Source organism: Squalius cephalus (assembly GCF_949319135.1).
Source record: "Squalius cephalus genome assembly, chromosome: 15".
NCBI lineage: Eukaryota > Metazoa > Chordata > Actinopteri > Cypriniformes > Leuciscidae > Squalius > Squalius cephalus.
Window position 1 is genome coordinate 20779245 of NC_137136.1, and position 18768 is coordinate 20798012.

Here is an 18768-nt window from a genome sequence, read left to right on the forward strand (position 1 = left end):
TGAGAAAACCTGCTCCCACTAGATGGCAGTATTCTGCTAAAACAGACAACGGCAGCGTAATCAAGCGTTCTTCCCCACTTAAGACGCTTAATGTGATTGATATTGAAGCACCAAATTTAGTAGACCTACACAATATAGGCCTACCTTAATAAAGCATACCTTATAGAGCCAAACAGATTACATCAGATTATGAACAACACCCATATAAAACCATTATAAAACGCTTAACGTGCAATAGCGCGCTGCATGTTCAATAAGGTGTATAGGCTACTGAGTTTTAATATCACCGTCTTACTGCATTGACGTTAAGCTTTTTCTTTATGCTCTATGGGAGGAAAACTATATTGCCTACAGAAGAGCCTATATGAACGCGACGCGCGGCGTTTCACGTTATGGCATTTTCCTTCCACAATATATACATAGGTAGGCTATACAATATACTGATGTGCGCGAGGAATCTCGTTTCCCAGAGTTCGTAATTTTTCTCTTTACCGTCGAATAAAAGTCTGAACCACCTTTGGCCTCAGGGCCGGCGCTCCGCACACGCACATCACGCACTGCGCGTAGGGCACCAAGTCCTTGGGGGGGCACCAAAAAATCTGGGTCGTGAAAAATCAATCACAACAGGCTACTAGTATAAATAACAAATAAAATATGTGATCCGTCACGGAAACCAGGGACACAAGTAGGCAGCACAACTTTCGAGCAAAATGAGAAAGAAGCGTTTTTTTTTTCAAAATTGGTGATTTTCGTTTTTTTACAGAATCTGTCAGTTAAGATCACGAAGAAGCATCTGCATGTTTGAGATAGCAGTATTGGTATATTTAAAAGCGTACGTTTTGAGTTTGAAATCGGCTTGTTTTTCGGAGATTCTAGCACGCAGTAGGGGCGTGTCTGTAGCCGCGTTTCCATTACCCTTCAAATTGCGCAAATTGAAATTGCGAATTGAAAATACGCACAATGGAAACACGTCAATTTCGCAAAAACTCCCGTTTATCGCAAAAAAGTTTTTACGCTCTCATGAGGTGGTTTTTCAGGCAATTCGAAAAAGGAATATTTCGCAAAACTGCAATGGAAACAGTTTTTGCGCATTTACAGTCACCTGACTTAGAAGACGCGGTGTGTTTGAGGTCCATGTATCTAGCAAATAATAATAATTTTATATTATTTTATTATAACATTTAATAGGCTATATTTAGAAGATGATTTTATGCAAAAAAGGAACCAAGCTGAGTGTGGAGCGCGCACTGCATGACACGGAGGCGCGAGCGCGAACACTTGCATTTTCCTATCAACAGTGGAAACAACTTAAAATACTCTATCATTTCTGGTCATACAGAAAATAATAATACATTATTCTCAACTACTTTTATTTGTGTAAACTCACAATAACAAGAAAACGTTGTGCTTTTGTAAAATAAAAGAAAACAATCAGACGCACTTTCATGATCTCCGTAAACTGGAGCGCGAGAACTGAAACAAAATATAGCCTGTGTAGGCTAAAGCTTGAAATGTCCACTTTAAAACGAACAAATTCGAATCAAAGGGTAATACCTTCTGATTGTGTAATCCGTCTGCTTAGCAGCGGAGATGGAGATGTGATTTTAGCCAAAACAATAGTTTATTAATAATATTAATGGCTCTTCTCACTGCGGGAAAAACATTTTTCACTGCGGGAAAAACATCAATTCCAAGTTCTAATTTGGCCTTAGAAAACCAGTAAAATCGACATGTTTTCCATATTAATTTGTGAATATTTTAAATGTTTAATAAAGGGGCAAAAAGTCATAAACAAAAATCTGAAAATTCGTCGATATTTACTTTTTTGCGCAGCAGTTGGTGTAGCCAGTTCAAATTAAAATTTTGGTGTTCAACTTTGCATTTTAAAAAGACAACAACCGTTTATTTTTCGTTTTTCAATTACGGGTTAAAAAAGGAAAAAACGAATGGATACAAAAGTAGCCTACATGGATCGTTTGGACAGAATACGAGACAGAGTTCTTTATTAAATTAATAAAAGAAACAATAATTAGCCTATAGGAATACTGGATTCTAAATCTCAAAGAAATGCCACAATCAAAACCTCGGAGCAGAAATGAGGGCAAAACACCCAGAAACTCCTTAGGCTTTATGTGTCGTTCGCAGTATAAGGGTCTTTCCCTGCCATTAATGCTTGGATAACACGCCACATTTCCTTCCATTAATAATAATAATAATGTCTAATGCGGTGGCTGTGATATTATATAAACCAACGTCCGTTGCCTTGATTTTTGGAATGACTTATCGCGAGAGAAAAAAGGACGTTTAGTCGCATAACATCGGTTAATGGAAACGCCGTCATTTCGCAATAGTTTTTTATCGATATTTAGATAATAGCGCAAAACATTTGCGCAAATCTGTAATGGAAACGCGGCTATTGTCGGTGTGTATTTCCATACTGAATAAGCCGGCGTGGCTACTTCCCAGCAAGCAATTTCGCGTCTAATAGACGTCTAATAGCCGTCTAAACACAGCCCAGACGTCTAGGCTAAATCGAGGCTAATTTTGGGCTGTCAGTGAAAATCTAACAGACGTCTAAACATAGCCCAAGAATAGACAGCTATTGAATGACTACATATATACGTCTAATAGGCGTCTAACCATAGCCCAAGAATAGACAATCAGACAGCTATTGAACGACTATATTTATACGTCCAATAGACGTCTAACCATAGCCCAAGAATAGACAGCTATTGAACGACTATATTTATACGTCCAATAGACGTCTAACCATAGCCCAAGAATAGACTAGTCATCAATTAGACCACTATTAAACGACTACATATATACGTCTAATAGACAGGCAATATGGGTCTAGGCTAAAACAAGGCTTATTTTGGGCTGTCAGTGAAAATCTAATAGACGTCTAACCATAGCCCAAGAATAGACTAGTCATCAATTACACTACATATACATGTAATAGACAACAAAATGAGGCATAAGGATTCTTTTCACTCAAATATAACAGGTTCTCATAAATGAAAATCCATCCAAACTAATTGAATATAAAGGGATTTATTTTGAACAATTATATAGACAACATTCAAACATAAAAATGAACAAATAAAACATTTGAAAAATATGTAAAACAAATTAAGATATTAAAATTTTTAATTAACAACTGTTTATTTAGATCCATAACCCCCACCCCCCTGCCCTCCCTGGAGCTTGTTTGAAATGATTTGAAATAACGTTTTTTATTTCACATTCCGTAGCTGATGGACAGCTGGTCATCACTGCGTCTGCCAAATGAGAAAAAGGAAAGAATTATTGCTCAAGAAAAGCATTGTTGACAGTCATTTAACTAATTACAGTCAATCACTTTTGCTAGGATGCACACTAGAGCTGGCCAATATAGAGTTAACAGAATATAGATTGAGACTATATAATTTATATCAATATAGACAATAATTTATATCAATATTATAAATAAATGAATATCAATAATTGAACATTTTTGCTCGCGTAATGGTGATGCAATACGGGGTGTAACGATACGCGTATTGAACAATTCTGTACAAGGCATATATATATATATATATATACATATACATATATATCTGAAATTTTCTTCTCGAATGTTCATTTTTATCAAGCTCATATATGCAAGTTCAGTAATTTCACTTAAATGGCAATGAAAATTACCTATTAATTGTCATTTAAGTGAAATTACTGAACTTACATATATGAGCTTGATAAAAATGAACATTCGAGAAGAAAATTTCAGATGGCACTTAGAGGCTTTTGCATCTGAACTCTTCATATACATATACAGTGATGGGAATAACGGCGTTATAAATAAACGGCGTTATTTTTTTCAATAATGAGTAATCAAACTAATTATTGCTTCCTCCATTAAAAACGGCGTTCTCGTTACTGTCATTAAAAATGTGGCGTTACTATAATTGAGCTCACTGAAGCGTTTTTCAGAGCAGTCTGTGTGAGAAAATGAACAGTATTTATATCGTTTTTACCTCTTGTACACAGCCACGTCCAAGTGATATGAGGGCTCGCGTGCTTCCAGGTGTGTGATGCGTCCGCGTTCTGGCTTAATTCGCGCAAGCGCCGCACTTAGACTAAGCCAGAACGCGCACACACCGAAGCACGCGCGCCCTCAGATCACTTAGACGTGGCTGTGTATAAGAGGTAAAAACAATACAAATACTGTTTGTTTTCTGACACAAACCGCTCGTTTCGTGTCTTAGGCCATCAGTGTGTACTTATGGTGGGGAATTGTTTAATTTGGACTTCTCTGTGCATGCTCTTTCAGGTGGTCACCATATAGACCTGCATTATATGACTGACAGACAAGAACAGTTTGACCTAAAAATATAAAAATTGAAACTACTGAAACAAAGACACCTACATCTTGGATGCCCATAAGGTGAGCTAAAACATATCAAAATTTAATTTCAAAGTGAACTATCACTATAAATCATTCTTTATCACTTACTCATATAACTCTAATAAACATAAAAAGATACTTATAGGCGTAGTTCACTTAAAAAAAAAACAACAAAAAACATGTAATCATTTACTCACTTTCACTTGGTTCCAAACCTGTATATGTCTTTCTTCTGTTGAACACACACAAAAAAATATATTTTGATGAATGTTGGTAACTAGACATTTAATGGTAGTCATTGACAAGTACTTTGTTGACTGATTGCAGGATAATTTGCAATAAACAGTGTCTAAATCAAATAAAGTGGATTACATCACTCCAGTTCTGAGGTTTTTACACTGGCTATCTGTCTGTCAAAAAATTAATATAAAAAAAACTACAGTTGGTTATTAAAGTAACATTTTAAGACCAAAGTAAATTTCTAATCTTCTGATGCACTGAACCATCCAGAGCAGACCTCTCAGGACATCTGGGACAGTAGCCAGCTACTTTTATATCTCCAAAGTCAAAACAAAACATGGAGAAGCAGCATTCAGATTTATATCTGAAACAAATTCACTGAAAACTGAATGTATGCTGCATATTTTAATTATTTACAAACAAGACTTTATGTTTTTTTTCTTTTCGTGTTGCACTATGCTGCTGTTAAATTTTATATAAAGTACTTACAAAATTTGCTTTAAATCAACTGTAATTTAAAAACCAAAATATACTGGTATCTTATTAATAATAAAAAAATAGTAATGATAAGTTTCATAGTTTCATGCTTACCACATTCATTTAATTTAGATACATTTGCAATAACACGTGCAGGTAACGTTAACTTTTTGGTGAAAAATAGTACTCTGCAATGTTAATGTTAAAATGTCACGGTTCCTACACATTATAACAACTAACTAATTTAAACAATGAACATATCAAAAATAACACGCATACTTACAAGATCGAAGTATAAATGTTCAGATTTTCACTCAGACCGTTGCTCTCCGACAGCTGCCTCGTGTAAAATAAAATGGCGGAAATGTTTTCGCGAAATTTGAGAAGGGTCTGGCTGCAGACTGTGGGCGAGTGGAGCTCCACTCACAGACAGGAAATACGTCACCTCCACTTGGAAAATTCGCGGGGTTTTTACATTCCACATACTTCGCTGTGGGGAAATATAAGCGATTTTCTCCCTTTCTATTCAGGTATTAATTCTAATGATTTTTTAAAATATAATGTTGTATAATGTTTGTAGAGTGTGTAGGTGTGAGTATTATATCGATTGCTTGTTAATTTAAATGTTTTAAAGTTCTTTAGTTAAGAGATGCACGAACGCAAATCTCCATTTTGAGCAGTAATGGCGCGAGACCACAAGTTATTACGTTAGATAACATTTTAGTGTTGGTGTGTTGTATGAATGTTTGTATTTATTGTTTAATTCTGTTTATTTAGTGCTGATTGTTGATTCACGGGTATTGAGAAGTGTAAATGTGAAGAGAATTTGAGGAATCTAACGTTATGCATTTTCAGTTAAAACAATTAACCCCATTTTTTCGCATAGAAAAAAAACCCCTATACAAACTTAAATGGTTGTAATTCAAGAATGCTTTGGAATATAGACATATGGTTGGTCTTGTTTTTAAGAAGACATTTGCCAGATTATTGTAAAGTGAAATAAACTATGAAAGTGAAACAGAAAAAAAGTTATATAAGTTGAGTTGAGTTTATGAAAATATAGAATGTAAAAATATAATTATTTATATTTTATATAATATATATATATATATTACAAAATATATTTTACTCTAAAACTGCTAGAAAATTAAAGCCAACAATCTAAACAAGTTGTGTTCCAAATTTTAGGTTGATATCTCAAAAAATGAGCTTTCAGTAAGATTTTATTTGAGCGCAGTACCAAACTTTTTCACTAGATGGACAGCCAGCTTCCTTACTGACCATATAAGGGCGTCTCCATTTTCATATATGTTTTGAGTGATCTGAACCATGTATTTCCATAATTTCATACAATTTATGAAGTATACATCCTATTCAGAAATAGTATGGGTGTTTTGGCAGTATTTGATTTGATTTCAACCTCTAATAAACATAAAAAGAGCACATATGTGCGTTATAGCTCGCTGCCGCTGCGTGTCACATCACAAATCGAGAATCCATAATATTTTTCTTTATATTCTTAACATTTTCAGACCTTTTTTTCTCATAAAATTTAATTGGTGTTATCTTTTGAACTCTTGGCATGAAAACAAACTGAGGTTTCTACCAATCTTTCATGATTTTTCATGTTTATTTCTATTTCAAAATAAAGGCCTAAACACACCTAATGGATATGAAATATTCTTGTTGCAAATTGATAAATTACTGCTCCTCTAGTAATTTATTTTAAAAAACAGCCACCAAATATGAAAACTAGAGATTGTAAACTTCCAAATGATAGTTTGTCAATATTACTTTAGGTTTTTACTAAGATATTATTGTTCTAAATATATATGGGCAGACATCCCACCTGTGGTACGGTGACAGTTAACTAACTTTGTACGGTAGCTGCTAACGTTACACGGTTTACAAATCTGAGAGCGCGGATTAGGAACTCGTGGGTACGGTACGGTTTATTAATCCGTGGGCACGATTTGTTAAACTGAGGGAACAGGTTTAAGAATTTGTGAGTACAGTTTATAAACTGAGGGGACGGATTGAGTTTTTTTCTGTTTTTTGACTGTTTTCATTCACGTTTTCTCACTCAATTTCAGAGCTAGGATTAGCATGAAGGATGCAGCAATCTTTACATTTTAAAGGTATGTTGCCACCCTAAAAGTCGAAGGCTTTTACACGTTTTTTTTGTCCTATTTTTTTGTTCTATTATTCTGTTGTTTTACTTTTTTGTTTCAGGGCAAATTTCAAACAGATGCAGATTACCATGCCGTGCTGTGGGGCATTACCACTGCCCCCACTGTTCACGGACAGTTATACGAAGAGTGGACATGGAAAGACATTTGGTCTTATGTTATAATCAGCTGACCTCACAGTCTATGCAGCCTGACCTGCCTCGTGCCACTCCATCAGCCGAGCCTGACTTGCATCGTGCCACTCCATCAGCCGAGCCTTACCTGCCTCGTGCCACTCCATCAGCCGAGCCTTACCTGCCTCGTGCCACTCCATCAGCCGAGCCTTACCTGCAACGTGCCACTCCATCAGCCGAGCCTGACTTGCAACGTGCCACTCCATCAGCCGAGCCTTACCTGCCTCGTGCCACTCCATCAGCCGAGCCTTACCTGCATCGTGCCACTCTATCAGCCGAGCCTGACCTGCATCGTGCCACTCCATCAGCCGAGCCTTACCTGCCTCGTGCCACTCCATCAGCCGAGCCTTACCTGCAACGTGCCACTCCATCAGCCGAGCCTGACTTGCAACGTGCCACTCCATCAGCCGAGCCTTACCTGCCTCGTGCCACTCCATCAGCCGAGCCTTACCTGCATCGTGCCACTCTATCAGCCGAGCCTGACCTGCCTCGTGCCACTCCATCAGCCGAGCCTTACCTGCCTCGTGCCACTCCATCAGCCGAGCCTTACCTGCAACGTGCCACTCCATCAGCCGAGCCTGGGCCATCACAAGACCACTTGTATGCACGGCAACCGGTGCAGGGTGCAGCAGAGGTTTATGGGAAGTCTGTCAGGTGTCCTCATTGCAATCTTAGTCTCCTCAAGAAGAATTATAACACACACCTCTTGAGGAGACATGCTGATTTGTCTCACGACATCACTCAGGCCTGTCATCTGCGGAGTGTTACTGTCGATGAGACAAATGGCATATTTTCTGTGCAAAAAACTGGACATGGGTTTTCTGTGCCAGTCCATGTCCAGAGAAAAACATGGGGAACAATACATCAAGTTAGATGTGAGCTAGAGGAATGTGTGCAGTATCAGTTTTTGGCTCAGCGGAGTGGATTAAGCTACAGTTTGTGCTCTCACATTCGCTCTGTAGACTACTGTAGCGAGATCGCTGCAGAGACATTTCTCGGAGAAGACGTCCTGAGGGATATGATTGCAGCAAAATTTTTTGGAGAGGCAAAAGCTGCTAAATGTGTGAAGAGGCAAAAGGCTGCTTGTGCAGCGCATGTTCCTCTTTGTGTGCCTGTGGACTTTGGTGGTTCTCCATCACAAATATGCCTGTCGATCCATGAGCCAGACATTCATAGTTTTAGCCGACTTGGGAGGACAATGGTCACCTACAACACTCAAAGGAACACCTGGCATTGTCCCTGCACGAAGCCACGGACATCTTGTCCACACATAAACATCTCAAAGTGGCATCTTTTTCAAACACAAAGAGACCTCTTCAAGTCAGAGATGCCCACAACACAGAGCTCAGAGGGTTGCAGTCTCCTGGACAACACTGGTATCAAGAGAAGTGTGCAGTACATTTTCAAAGAAAAAAAAATCCCAGAAACACTGCCAAAAGAAATTACAACACCGAGAATGAAGATTGAATACCCAAAGCAGTTCTTTCCTCTTGAGACAGCGTGCCAGTTATGCCTTGGACATCCTGCACTTGCAGAGGCTGTACTCGTTACCAAAAAAGCTAGGATTGTCAGCATGATGGGCTTGATAGAAAGTAAGTCAAAGAAGCATAGCTAATGTAAAGAGCAATTGTGATCAGTGATGTGATGGGTTGACATCAATGTGATTTGTGTTTCACAGACATTTCAACATACCATAGGATATGTCCACAGTGCAACATGGTGTATAGGTACCAGGAGTGGAAAGATGGTCTTCACAACTTTGATAACCATATTTTTCTCACCCTTGAACTTTGTGTGTTTCTCAGAGAAAATGTTACTGTGAGTATTAATCTTTTCTCCTTAAGATTACTTGGCTATGGGCTATATGTACATGGAACATTACACCGTTTTTATTTATTTTTATTTTGAAGTTTCTATCCTTAAGCAACAAGAACATTTGTCTCTGTCTATCTCAGACGTATTTGTGTTTGCTTCACACTTTAGAACCATGTGTCTGTGTCAAGAGTTGTGGATTCATTGGAGGGGTTAAGAGGAGAGAAGTTTCCACCCAGGACTGTCATATTTCACGCCTATTGCCACTATGAGGCTTTGTGCGACACAGACTACACTTACTCCTGTGTCAACTGTGGATTTTACCCCCCCGTGGTAGTCATGGATTTACACAGGAAAGGGGTTTTCAAGCTGGCAGGTAAGTGATATTGTGATTATTTTGTGTGTTTACAGTGCAGAAGTGTTGCTTTTGCCTAATTGTGTGATTCATTACAGTCAGTGACCTCAAAGCACCCCCTGATGACTTCAACGGTGAACATGACATTGAGAGTTTTTGGAATTCTGTTCATCTTGCGACGATAAGTCGTGGTTTTTTCCAAAGTGAGTTATGGTGATTACTAAATTTCATCAGATTCATTATGTAAACACAATGTGGATTAAAAATAATGCATCACATTTTGTAGGCAGTGCAAACAACCCTTTCACTGTCAGTCCAAGCTACGAACACTGGGCACCCTGGATTGGGAGTGAAACGCGTCGAAGTGGCACTGTTCTTAACACAGAGTTCAAAAAAGTGAGAACATGCCCCTCTTCAACTGAAGCACAGCTGAGCAGTGTTACTGAGGACCATCTGATTGATGAGTTGGCAAAACAAAAGGTGATGTTGCCATGTGATGAAGCTCTCTGGGTTTGAAGGGTAAGAAAGTGTCCAGTAAATGTTCTGTTTACAGTTTGTCATAAATATTATCAGGTTGGAGTTGTGAGAAAATTGTGCAAAGCCTGCAACATCGACACCAAGGGCTCCCGCCTTGATCTCATAACAAGACTGAAGGAGAACATGAAGAGCAGACAAACATATGACAAGGTCTTCCAAAGCATATGGGGTGCATCTGGTAAGTTTGTGTCGCTCTGTAAACTATGGTATTAAGTTGTTGTAAGTTACACACTTCACAATCTTTTCAATCTTTAATTTTAGGTGGATGGTCTGTAATACTTTGCCCACATGGCATTGTATACAGCATCAAATTTAATCTACGCGCTGAAAGTCCCAGGGACTTTGCAGACCTGTTACTCTCCTGGAAGCACTTTCCAAATGTCTGTGTTTATGATTTCGCAAGAGGTTTGGCGACACACACCAATTTGCGGGTTCCTCATTCACTGCCTTTCCAGCCTTTTGAGGGCAGACTGTCTGAGCCCACAGAAGAGAATGTGAAGGCTGCCAGGGATGGAAAATTGCTGGTATCACTGCCATGGCTACATGAAAGTGTGCACTGTGGGGAGGATAATGCTCATCCGGTCACTGGATCATCTGAGCACTATGTCTTATATGACCGCTTCCATGAGCAGAATGCCACAGATCCAAAGGACATACTACGCAGGATCCAACTTGTCCCTGAGCTGAAAGGGTGGTTGAATAGCCAAGTTGCTGAGCAGTTCTTTGCCAAAATGCGTAAAAGCAACTACTTCTTCAATAACATGACTCCATCAACCCATGCATTTCTTATGAGAAGTGTTATCCATCGTCATAACACCTCCACAAATAGAGCACTTCTGGAGAGGCAGTTAAATTCTGGATGTCGGCTTGAACTTCTAAACACCATCACCTTGTCTACTTTGGGACAAGCTGTCATAGGTGATGCATCAAAACGACGAAGCACAACTGTGGTGGCTCAGGCATCTTCAGCAACAAGTAAATTGCTTTAACATTAATCATCATACAAAGTCAGTCATGTAATTAATCTTGACCCATGTGACGTAATTGTTTGTTTTGTCTAAAAGTTAAAAACTTCACTGAAATGCATATTCTAGTCATTTAATTGGTTCATAACATCAAATGTTGCTGTACTCAAAACCTTAAGGATCTCAACTCACTCCAGCCGAGCCGAGGTCAACTGAAAGCATAGCTGCACAACCACCCACTGATGAAGCACCAACACAAAGTGAGCACTATGAATATGAGCTGAAATAACTAATGCCTACTAACTGGGAAGAGTGTAATTTTGGGGATAGGTGAATGCTACTTTCAGATCAAATGCAGTGAGATTAATGTATATTAGCACTAATAAGACTAACTGTTTCATTTTTCTTGAAGATGTTGGCCCTTCGCAACATTGTGGGCAGCATTGTGCAACACTTACTGCCATCAGCAACCTCAGGCCCTGCAGAACAATGTGGGCAGCTGGAGGAGATCATCCCCTCCAGGAAAAGCTGGTACATAAATGCATAGCTTATTTGACAGAATTTAATTTCTTCTTCTTCCATTGAAGTAATTAAAGGATTTTGTTGATATTATTATTATTATTATTATTATTATTATTATTATGTAATGCTACTTTTAATTTGTCTTACTTGTAGGTCAGCTATGTTCTGGATGAGGGTAGGCCTGCCAATGAAATTCTGGTTAAGGATGGCCCTACATGTTTGACCAGGGAGAACCTGTTATCTTTAGGTCTAAACAGGGAAATGGACTCAGTGGTGAGTGAAAGACTTTGTTGGAATGTTAAAGTACTCAATATGTTTTAATTATTGTATTGTAAATACAGTAAAAAACATTAAATCATATGAACAGGTGGGAAATGCTTGTCTGAGGCTTGTTAAGGAGATAGTCGAGTTACAGGTACGTATACACATGTATAAACGTATATTTTAGAGGGACCTATGTGAGCTCTGTGCAGTACAACAAAGTCAGTTGTCTTTCTGTAGGGGAAAAATGTCTTTATTATGGACCTCCACATCCCCCCAACATGGCTCCCACCCTTGAGTTGAGACCCTCTAGGCAGTCTTCCTGTAAGTACCTACCCATTTGTACAGTCAACCCTCTACGCACACCTTGGCAATAGAATCGTCATTGGCTAGTAATTAAAAATTTGAATTTTCTAAGAGTCGCCCAGAGTGAAATTAATTTGCATATGCGAGTGATTTGCTCGCATTGTAGAGGGTTAACAGCAATAATTAAACTGATTTGAATTAACAGCATAACTTGCTTTCTTTTAAGGTCGACTCCACCGAGAAAGATGCACTTATATTCCCGCTGTGGACACAAGGCCATTTTTTGCTATGTGTAAGTAATGCATGCTTTCAAAGAAAGTTTGTCAAGCTATACTGTTGATGTGGAAAAGAAGCATATGAAGATTTCTTTTTACAACGCTTATTGGGATATTACACATGAAAGGTTTACTCATTGCCAAGAAAATTCTCATAGGTGATGATGCCACTCAAAAGAGGAATACTGTTCCTCGATTCGCTGTTTGCACAGTGGGAACAAGGCTTTGGCTACAAGCCCTACCGAGACATATTGAGGTTACAACACAATGATATATTTCGGCAGTCACGTTCCCCTGACTTGCCCACATTAATGCAACTACAATTTTGGCAGTCGTGTTCTTCTGACTTGCCCACGTTTATATACATGTACTCTCGGCAGTCGCGTTCCTTTGACTTGTCAAGGCTGCTTGCACAAACTTCATAGTTATAGTACCTCACGTTCAGAGGATGTAAGCATTGTTGGCATTTCATGTTCAACCAATTTCTTAATTTTATTCTGCATTTCTGAAACGGTTTGTGTTCCCCAGCTGAATTGTACTGTGTGTATTTAAATTGTAAGTATTCTTCGTAACACTGTCTTGATTTTTATCAGGGCTGTTGCACAAAAGCTCATGCCCGGGCCATGGGAAGAACAGTCAGGCCTGGATGTTGAGGTAATAATCATTTGCAATCATTTGCAATGAAAATGCACAAGAACATTGTATAAGGTTGATAGTCATTGTAAATTATTCATAATGGGTGTTCTTTCTTCAAACAGGGGCTACCCCTACAACATTTTGGGATTGACTGTGGATTATTTATGGTTATGGTGAGTTGCCAAGCTTATTTTCAGGATGTTTAGTGATGTCCACACAACATCCATTGTCCATTTTTATTCATCTTGGTTAATTTATGCTCATACAAATGACATGCCAGCATAACAGCCTTTCTGCCTTTACAGTATACCTGGTACATAACTATGGAGGCAGCATTTGATTTCACCAACGTAAGTGCAGTCTTGGTGTTGACAAAGATGTTTAATGTTAATTGTGGTGAATTACATTACAACTGTTCTTATCTTCAGTCTGACATGCCATATCTGAGGAGTTGGTGGTGCAAGGTTTTGCTGGAGAACCTTGAAATTGAGGGGTATGGTTTGTGAAATGAAAAGTAGTACATTAATAGATACTACTGTCAAAGTGGGAAAGCATGATGAACATATTTGGTCAATGTCAATTACAGACATGGTCGAAGATTTGCACATTTTACAGAGGAAGGCAAGAAGATGGGGGATGGGAGTCTGCTGCCTGTCTTTCGTGTCCCTAGGAAAAGGAGACACAGCACTTTGGTAATATTTCAGTAAAAAGTAGTGAAAGTAGCATGTATAAATGTGCAGCTGTTTCTTAAATGATCTGTTTTTCTATGTTTTACTTTTTGAAGGTACCTACACTCCCAGCAAAGATCAAAAGGGTTTCACAGGATGGTGCAGTGGCCACTGACATTTTGCAGGCATGTGTTCATATTCACTTTAATGTTGATGAAATGGCTTGCAATGACTCCATATTAAATCATGTTTCAAATCTACAGTTGCCCGATGACATTCTTCAGAGGATCCTTGTCTTCGTAGTTCTAGAAGACGGCTGCTCTGCAATCCTGAGGCTGGCTCTGGCATGCCAGACATTTAACAACATTGTCAGCCAGGAGCATTTTCAGCAGGAGGCACACTTCAGATGGCTTGATAGTGAGTTTAATAAAAGTGTGGTTGCCCCATCTTGTTTTTTGTCTAAACAATTAGGCTAGGTTAATCTCACTCTCTTCCATTTCCCTAACTTGAAACTTTTTACAGTTAAAGATTTGTTCATTTATTGTCTGAATTGTGTGACTGTCATTGTCATTTTGATATTGAACAGGTGTAGTGAATTGGGAAAGACTTTCAAAGAGACACCGGCAAAGCTACAGAAAGCCGTACACCATCTCTAGATGCAGCCGTCTACAATGCAGCCAGCTTTACAAAGACTGTGGGTCTGGCTACCAGGGAAATGGACAACGGGGAGTGCTTGTGGGGTTTTACTCCTCAGATGACAAACCTGGCTACTGTAGCTGGGATTGTTTTTTGGCCGATGGAGGTCTTGAAGAGTGAAGTGTGTGTGTGTGTGTGTGTGTGTGTGTGTGTGTGTCTGATGTAACAATTTGTCACTTTTTTGTAGTTCAAGTGTGTTGTCAATATATATATATATATATATATTTTACCTTTTCTTTAAAAAAAAACAATTAAATTAACTGGAAATTATTCTTCATTATTTTACTGTGGTTGATTTGTATGTTATTTTGCTGTACATACAAAATTCTGATTAATTATTTCATATTTAAAATTTTTAACAATTTTACAGTATGGTCCCTTGCAGTTGTGTTGTCAAAATAATTTAAGATTTTTGTTGTTTTTTTTACATAAAAACAATTAACTTAATGTGTGGAAATTATTCTTCATTCTTTTACATTGGTTGATTTGTACATGTTACATGTCTGAAATTATTTTTACTAGTATTATTAAATAATATTAAATATATAATATTATATTTTAAAAAGACATAAAACGTAAAAGCTTAGTATACCGCTTCGATATTTTGCGTGAAGATTAGGTCATTTATACATTTATAATAATCGTTTATATATCCGCTCGGCGCAGTGGAGGTGACGTATATGCGCTCCGGCGCAGTGGAGGTGACGTATTTCCGCTATTGAGTGGAGCTCCACTCGCCCCGTAAGTCTGCAGCCAGACCCTATTGCGAAATTTGGCTAAAGTGATCTAGTCGCGCAATGCCAGTAGTCCCAGTAGACATGTCTCAGTAGTGTTTCGATTGTGCCATCTAGCGGTTGGGAAATGCAATTGCATTTGATTTGATTTTTTATCGTAGATTGTGTATGAATGTTTGACATATTAATACATATTAAGCTGTGTGAGCGAAAACATTTAAAAGACTAATATTCTTATACTAGATCGCTGGTCTGAATCTGGGCTATAGCCAAGCCGTACGTAGACCAGATTGCTTTGATTTCGCCAGGTGGGCTAAAGCAGACCGCATATAGCCGTCCAATTCGGAGCTAAATCGTGACTACAGATCGACCATGTCGTGAAATGACATATTGAACCTTGTAGATATCATACCAATGCGAACATGATGGAATATCAACCATTTCATGCACTGCCTGGCAAAAAACTACAATCAGTTTTGACTAAAAGTGGGCTACAATAGCCGGGTCTGAATAGGCCTACGAGCTAAATCGTGGCTACGCACAGCCTATAACATGTAGCCTAAAATAAAGTAAGCCAAACTACTTGTAATCACGGTAGACTTTGCTTACATGATGGAATATCATACATCTCACAAGTTATTTTGGAAAAAAATACATTTATCCAGATTAAATGTTATTTGGGCTAAAAGTGGGTTACACATAGCCGGACTATATCGGGTCTATATTTAACCCAGACGTTGAAAAGACGGCTATTGCTTGCTGGGTTATTATGCAGCGCTCTGGCCGGCTCTATCTGATTTCAAAATTCAATGAAGATGGACGCCAATAACATTACGATGTCCAGCAATTGATTTAAATAGTAGCTTACGTGGGGTTTAATTTGTAATTTAATGAGCTGTAGCCTTGATGGTCTAGTGGTAGAGATTTCGCCAGCCGTGTCAGAGGGTGTGAGTTCGAATTCACCCTTGTATAGGTTTTTTTTTCTCGTATAGTTTTTTTCTCTCATCAAAACGATTATGTTCATCAGTGGTTGTATATCAAGCAGGGGCACGCAAACGTTTGCATTATGTTTTGTGATTTCAACAGAACGAATAGAGAGTATGCGCAACACAATGGATTGAAGCGCGCGTCGAGTGAAGACAGTGCAGTGTGTGCGCAAGCCACACAAGAAAACACTGTATCCGTGCCACTGATCGAAGCGGCAACGAGCACTTTGATCACTTGATTTAAAAAAAACAAATTTCAGCTAGTATCTTATTTTAAAAAACGAACGAAATGAATGCTCTGTCAGTTAACTGGAGATTTATTTATTTGTAGAATTGGTACATTCGTGTCGCGAGATGTTTTAAAAAGTGGTGGTAACATGGGGGGGGGGGGGGGGGGGGGGGGGGGGGGGGGGTACCACCAAGCATTTGTGCTTAGGGCACCCAAATGGCTAGCGCCGGCCCTGATGACTGGGCCCATAACCTGTAGCGTTAGACATTTCTGCAGCAGTCTTTCGCGTGTCACAGTCACCAAAATGATAACTTATTCACGGGAGAAAAATCAGATAGACTGCCATCGTCTCTTTGGTCTGGGAACTCACGACCACAGATTTTATTTTTGCGCATGCTCATAACACAGTGAACACAGGCACGCACGTTTTAATGACGTCACTGCGTAGACTATTTAACATGGCTTTGCCACCATAGACATAATAAATACATGTCTATGCCACTTATACTATCAAATACATCAAATATGCTCAAATAGGGGCTCAGGTGAGGGGGAGGAGCTGAGTAAATTTAGTCTCATGTCACACAACTATGGCAAGCCATTTTAACATTTAACAGCTAGACTGGATATGTGTTGCAGATATCTGTAATTCAGTTTTGCCTAGTCAAAAAGAACATTTCAGATATCCGCAACTACATTCTTCCTATCCATAATTGTCATTTCAGATATCCACAAAGACATTCTTCCTAGGACAAATGACGTCACTTTTGCCATTCATTTGTAGGCCTATGGGGTTTATCATTACAGATATCTATAATTGAGTTGCAGATATCTACTATGTGAATTACGGATATCTGCAATTGAATTGTAGATATCTGTAATTCTAATTTGAGATATCTTCAATTTGATTCTGACTAGTCATAACTCCAGTTCAAGATATCTTTAATTCACCTCAATTCAAGATATCTACATGTTTATGGCAAGCCGTTTTAGCTTAAATTGTACCCAGCGTTACTCATCGTAATTGCATTTTTACTAGTAAGAATTCAATTAGAGAGCTCTACAATTCAATTCTTACTAGTAGCAATTACAATTAGAGAGCTCTCTAATTCAATTATTACTAGTAAGAATTACAATTACAGAGCTCTCTAATTCAATTATTACTAGTAAGAATTACAATTACAGAGCTTTCTAATTCAATTATTACTAGTAACAATTCCAATTAGAGAGCTCTACAAATGAATTTTTACTAGTCATATGTCTCCATTGACTTCCATTCATTTTTAATTACGGAGCTGTACAATTGAATTGTGACTAGTAAGAATTACAATTAGAGAGCTCTACAATTGAATTGTTACTAGTAAGAATGCAATTGCAGAGCTCTTTAATTCAATTCTTACTAGTAACAATTTAAATAGAGAGCTCTCTAATCCTATTATTACTAGTAACAATTGCAATTAGAGAGCTCTCTAATTCAGTTGTTACTAGTAAGAATGCAATTGCAGAGCTCTTTAATTCAATTACAGAGCTCTGCAATTATACATATCTTTAATTTGTATTTCTACTAGTAAAAATTCAATTAGAGAGCTCTCTAATTGCATTCTTACTAGTAAGAATTGAATTAGAGAGCTCTCTAATTGTAATTGTTACAAGTAATAATTGAATTAGAGAGCTCTCTAATTGTAATTCTTACTAGTAACAATTCAATTGTAGAGCTCTCTAATTGTAATTCTTACTAGTAACAATTCAATTGTAGAGCTCTCTAATTGTAATTCTTACTAGTAACAATTCAATTGTAGAGCTCTGTAATTAAAAATGAATGGAAGTCAATGGAGACATATGACTAGTAAAAATTCATTTGTAGAGCTCTCTAATTGGAATTGTTACTAGTAAGAACTGAATTAGAGAGCTCTGTAATTGTTATTCTTACTAGTAATAATTGAATTAGAGAGCTCTGTAATTGTAATTCTTACTAGTAACAACTGAATTAGAGAGCTCTCCAATTGTAATTGCTACTAGTAAGAATTGAATTGTAGAGCTCTCTAATTGAATTCTTACTAGTAAAAATGCAATTACGACGACGAGTAACGCTTGGTACAATTTAAGCTAAAACGGCTTGCCATAGTTATCTGTAACTTTCATTCTGCCTAGTCAAAATGTAATTACAGATATCTTGAATTAGAGTTTTGACTAGGCCAAATGACGTTGCAGATATCTGTATGCAAATTAGGCCCGCATCACACTTTAGAACCTGTTAACTGTAAACTTGTAATTAGCACTGATTAGCACCATGTTGGAGCAACCAGAGTTTTTAATCATCTTT

The 18768-nt window shown here is 38.1% G+C and overlaps 2 protein-coding genes and 1 long non-coding RNA gene across 4 annotated transcripts; 2 read left to right on the forward strand and 1 right to left on the reverse strand.

Annotated features, from left to right (window-relative positions):
- Positions 1-3039: 3039 nt before the first annotated feature.
- On the reverse strand, positions 3040-5532 carry LOC307172921. The gene is made up of 3 exons (XR_013823780.1): positions 5385-5532; positions 4582-4616; positions 3040-3281 (listed from the first exon to the last, which is right to left on the reverse strand). It is a non-coding gene; the product is annotated as an uncharacterized lncRNA (long non-coding RNA).
- A 1893-nt stretch (positions 5533-7425) lies between these two features.
- On the forward strand, positions 7426-12665 carry LOC307172690 (uncharacterized protein; the record flags this gene model as incomplete). Its single annotated transcript, XM_079895240.1, has 14 exons — positions 7426-9055; positions 9142-9281; positions 9447-9651; positions 9729-9833; positions 9917-10110; positions 10204-10345; positions 10429-11142; positions 11312-11392; positions 11545-11663; positions 11808-11927; positions 12022-12069; positions 12156-12239; positions 12448-12513; positions 12655-12665. 12 exons carry the CDS (start codon positions 7426-7428, stop codon positions 12216-12218), a joined length of 3561 nt encoding a protein of 1186 aa, XP_079751366.1. The 3' UTR covers positions 12219-12239; positions 12448-12513; positions 12655-12665.
- A 797-nt stretch (positions 12666-13462) lies between these two features.
- On the forward strand, positions 13463-14626 carry LOC307171993 (uncharacterized protein). 2 transcript variants are annotated; one of them, XM_079893974.1, is made up of 4 exons: positions 13463-13482; positions 13561-13824; positions 13917-14217; positions 14387-14626. In XM_079893974.1, exons 2-4 carry the CDS (start codon positions 13762-13764, stop codon positions 14614-14616), a joined length of 594 nt encoding a protein of 197 aa, XP_079750100.1. In that variant the 5' UTR covers positions 13463-13482; positions 13561-13761; the 3' UTR covers positions 14617-14626. The 2 variants fall into 2 exon arrangements, with proteins under 2 accessions (XP_079750100.1, XP_079750099.1); XM_079893973.1 differs by lacking the exon at positions 13463-13482 and having other exon boundaries at positions 13496-13625; positions 13719-13824.
- The last annotated feature ends 4142 nt before the right edge of the window (positions 14627-18768 follow it).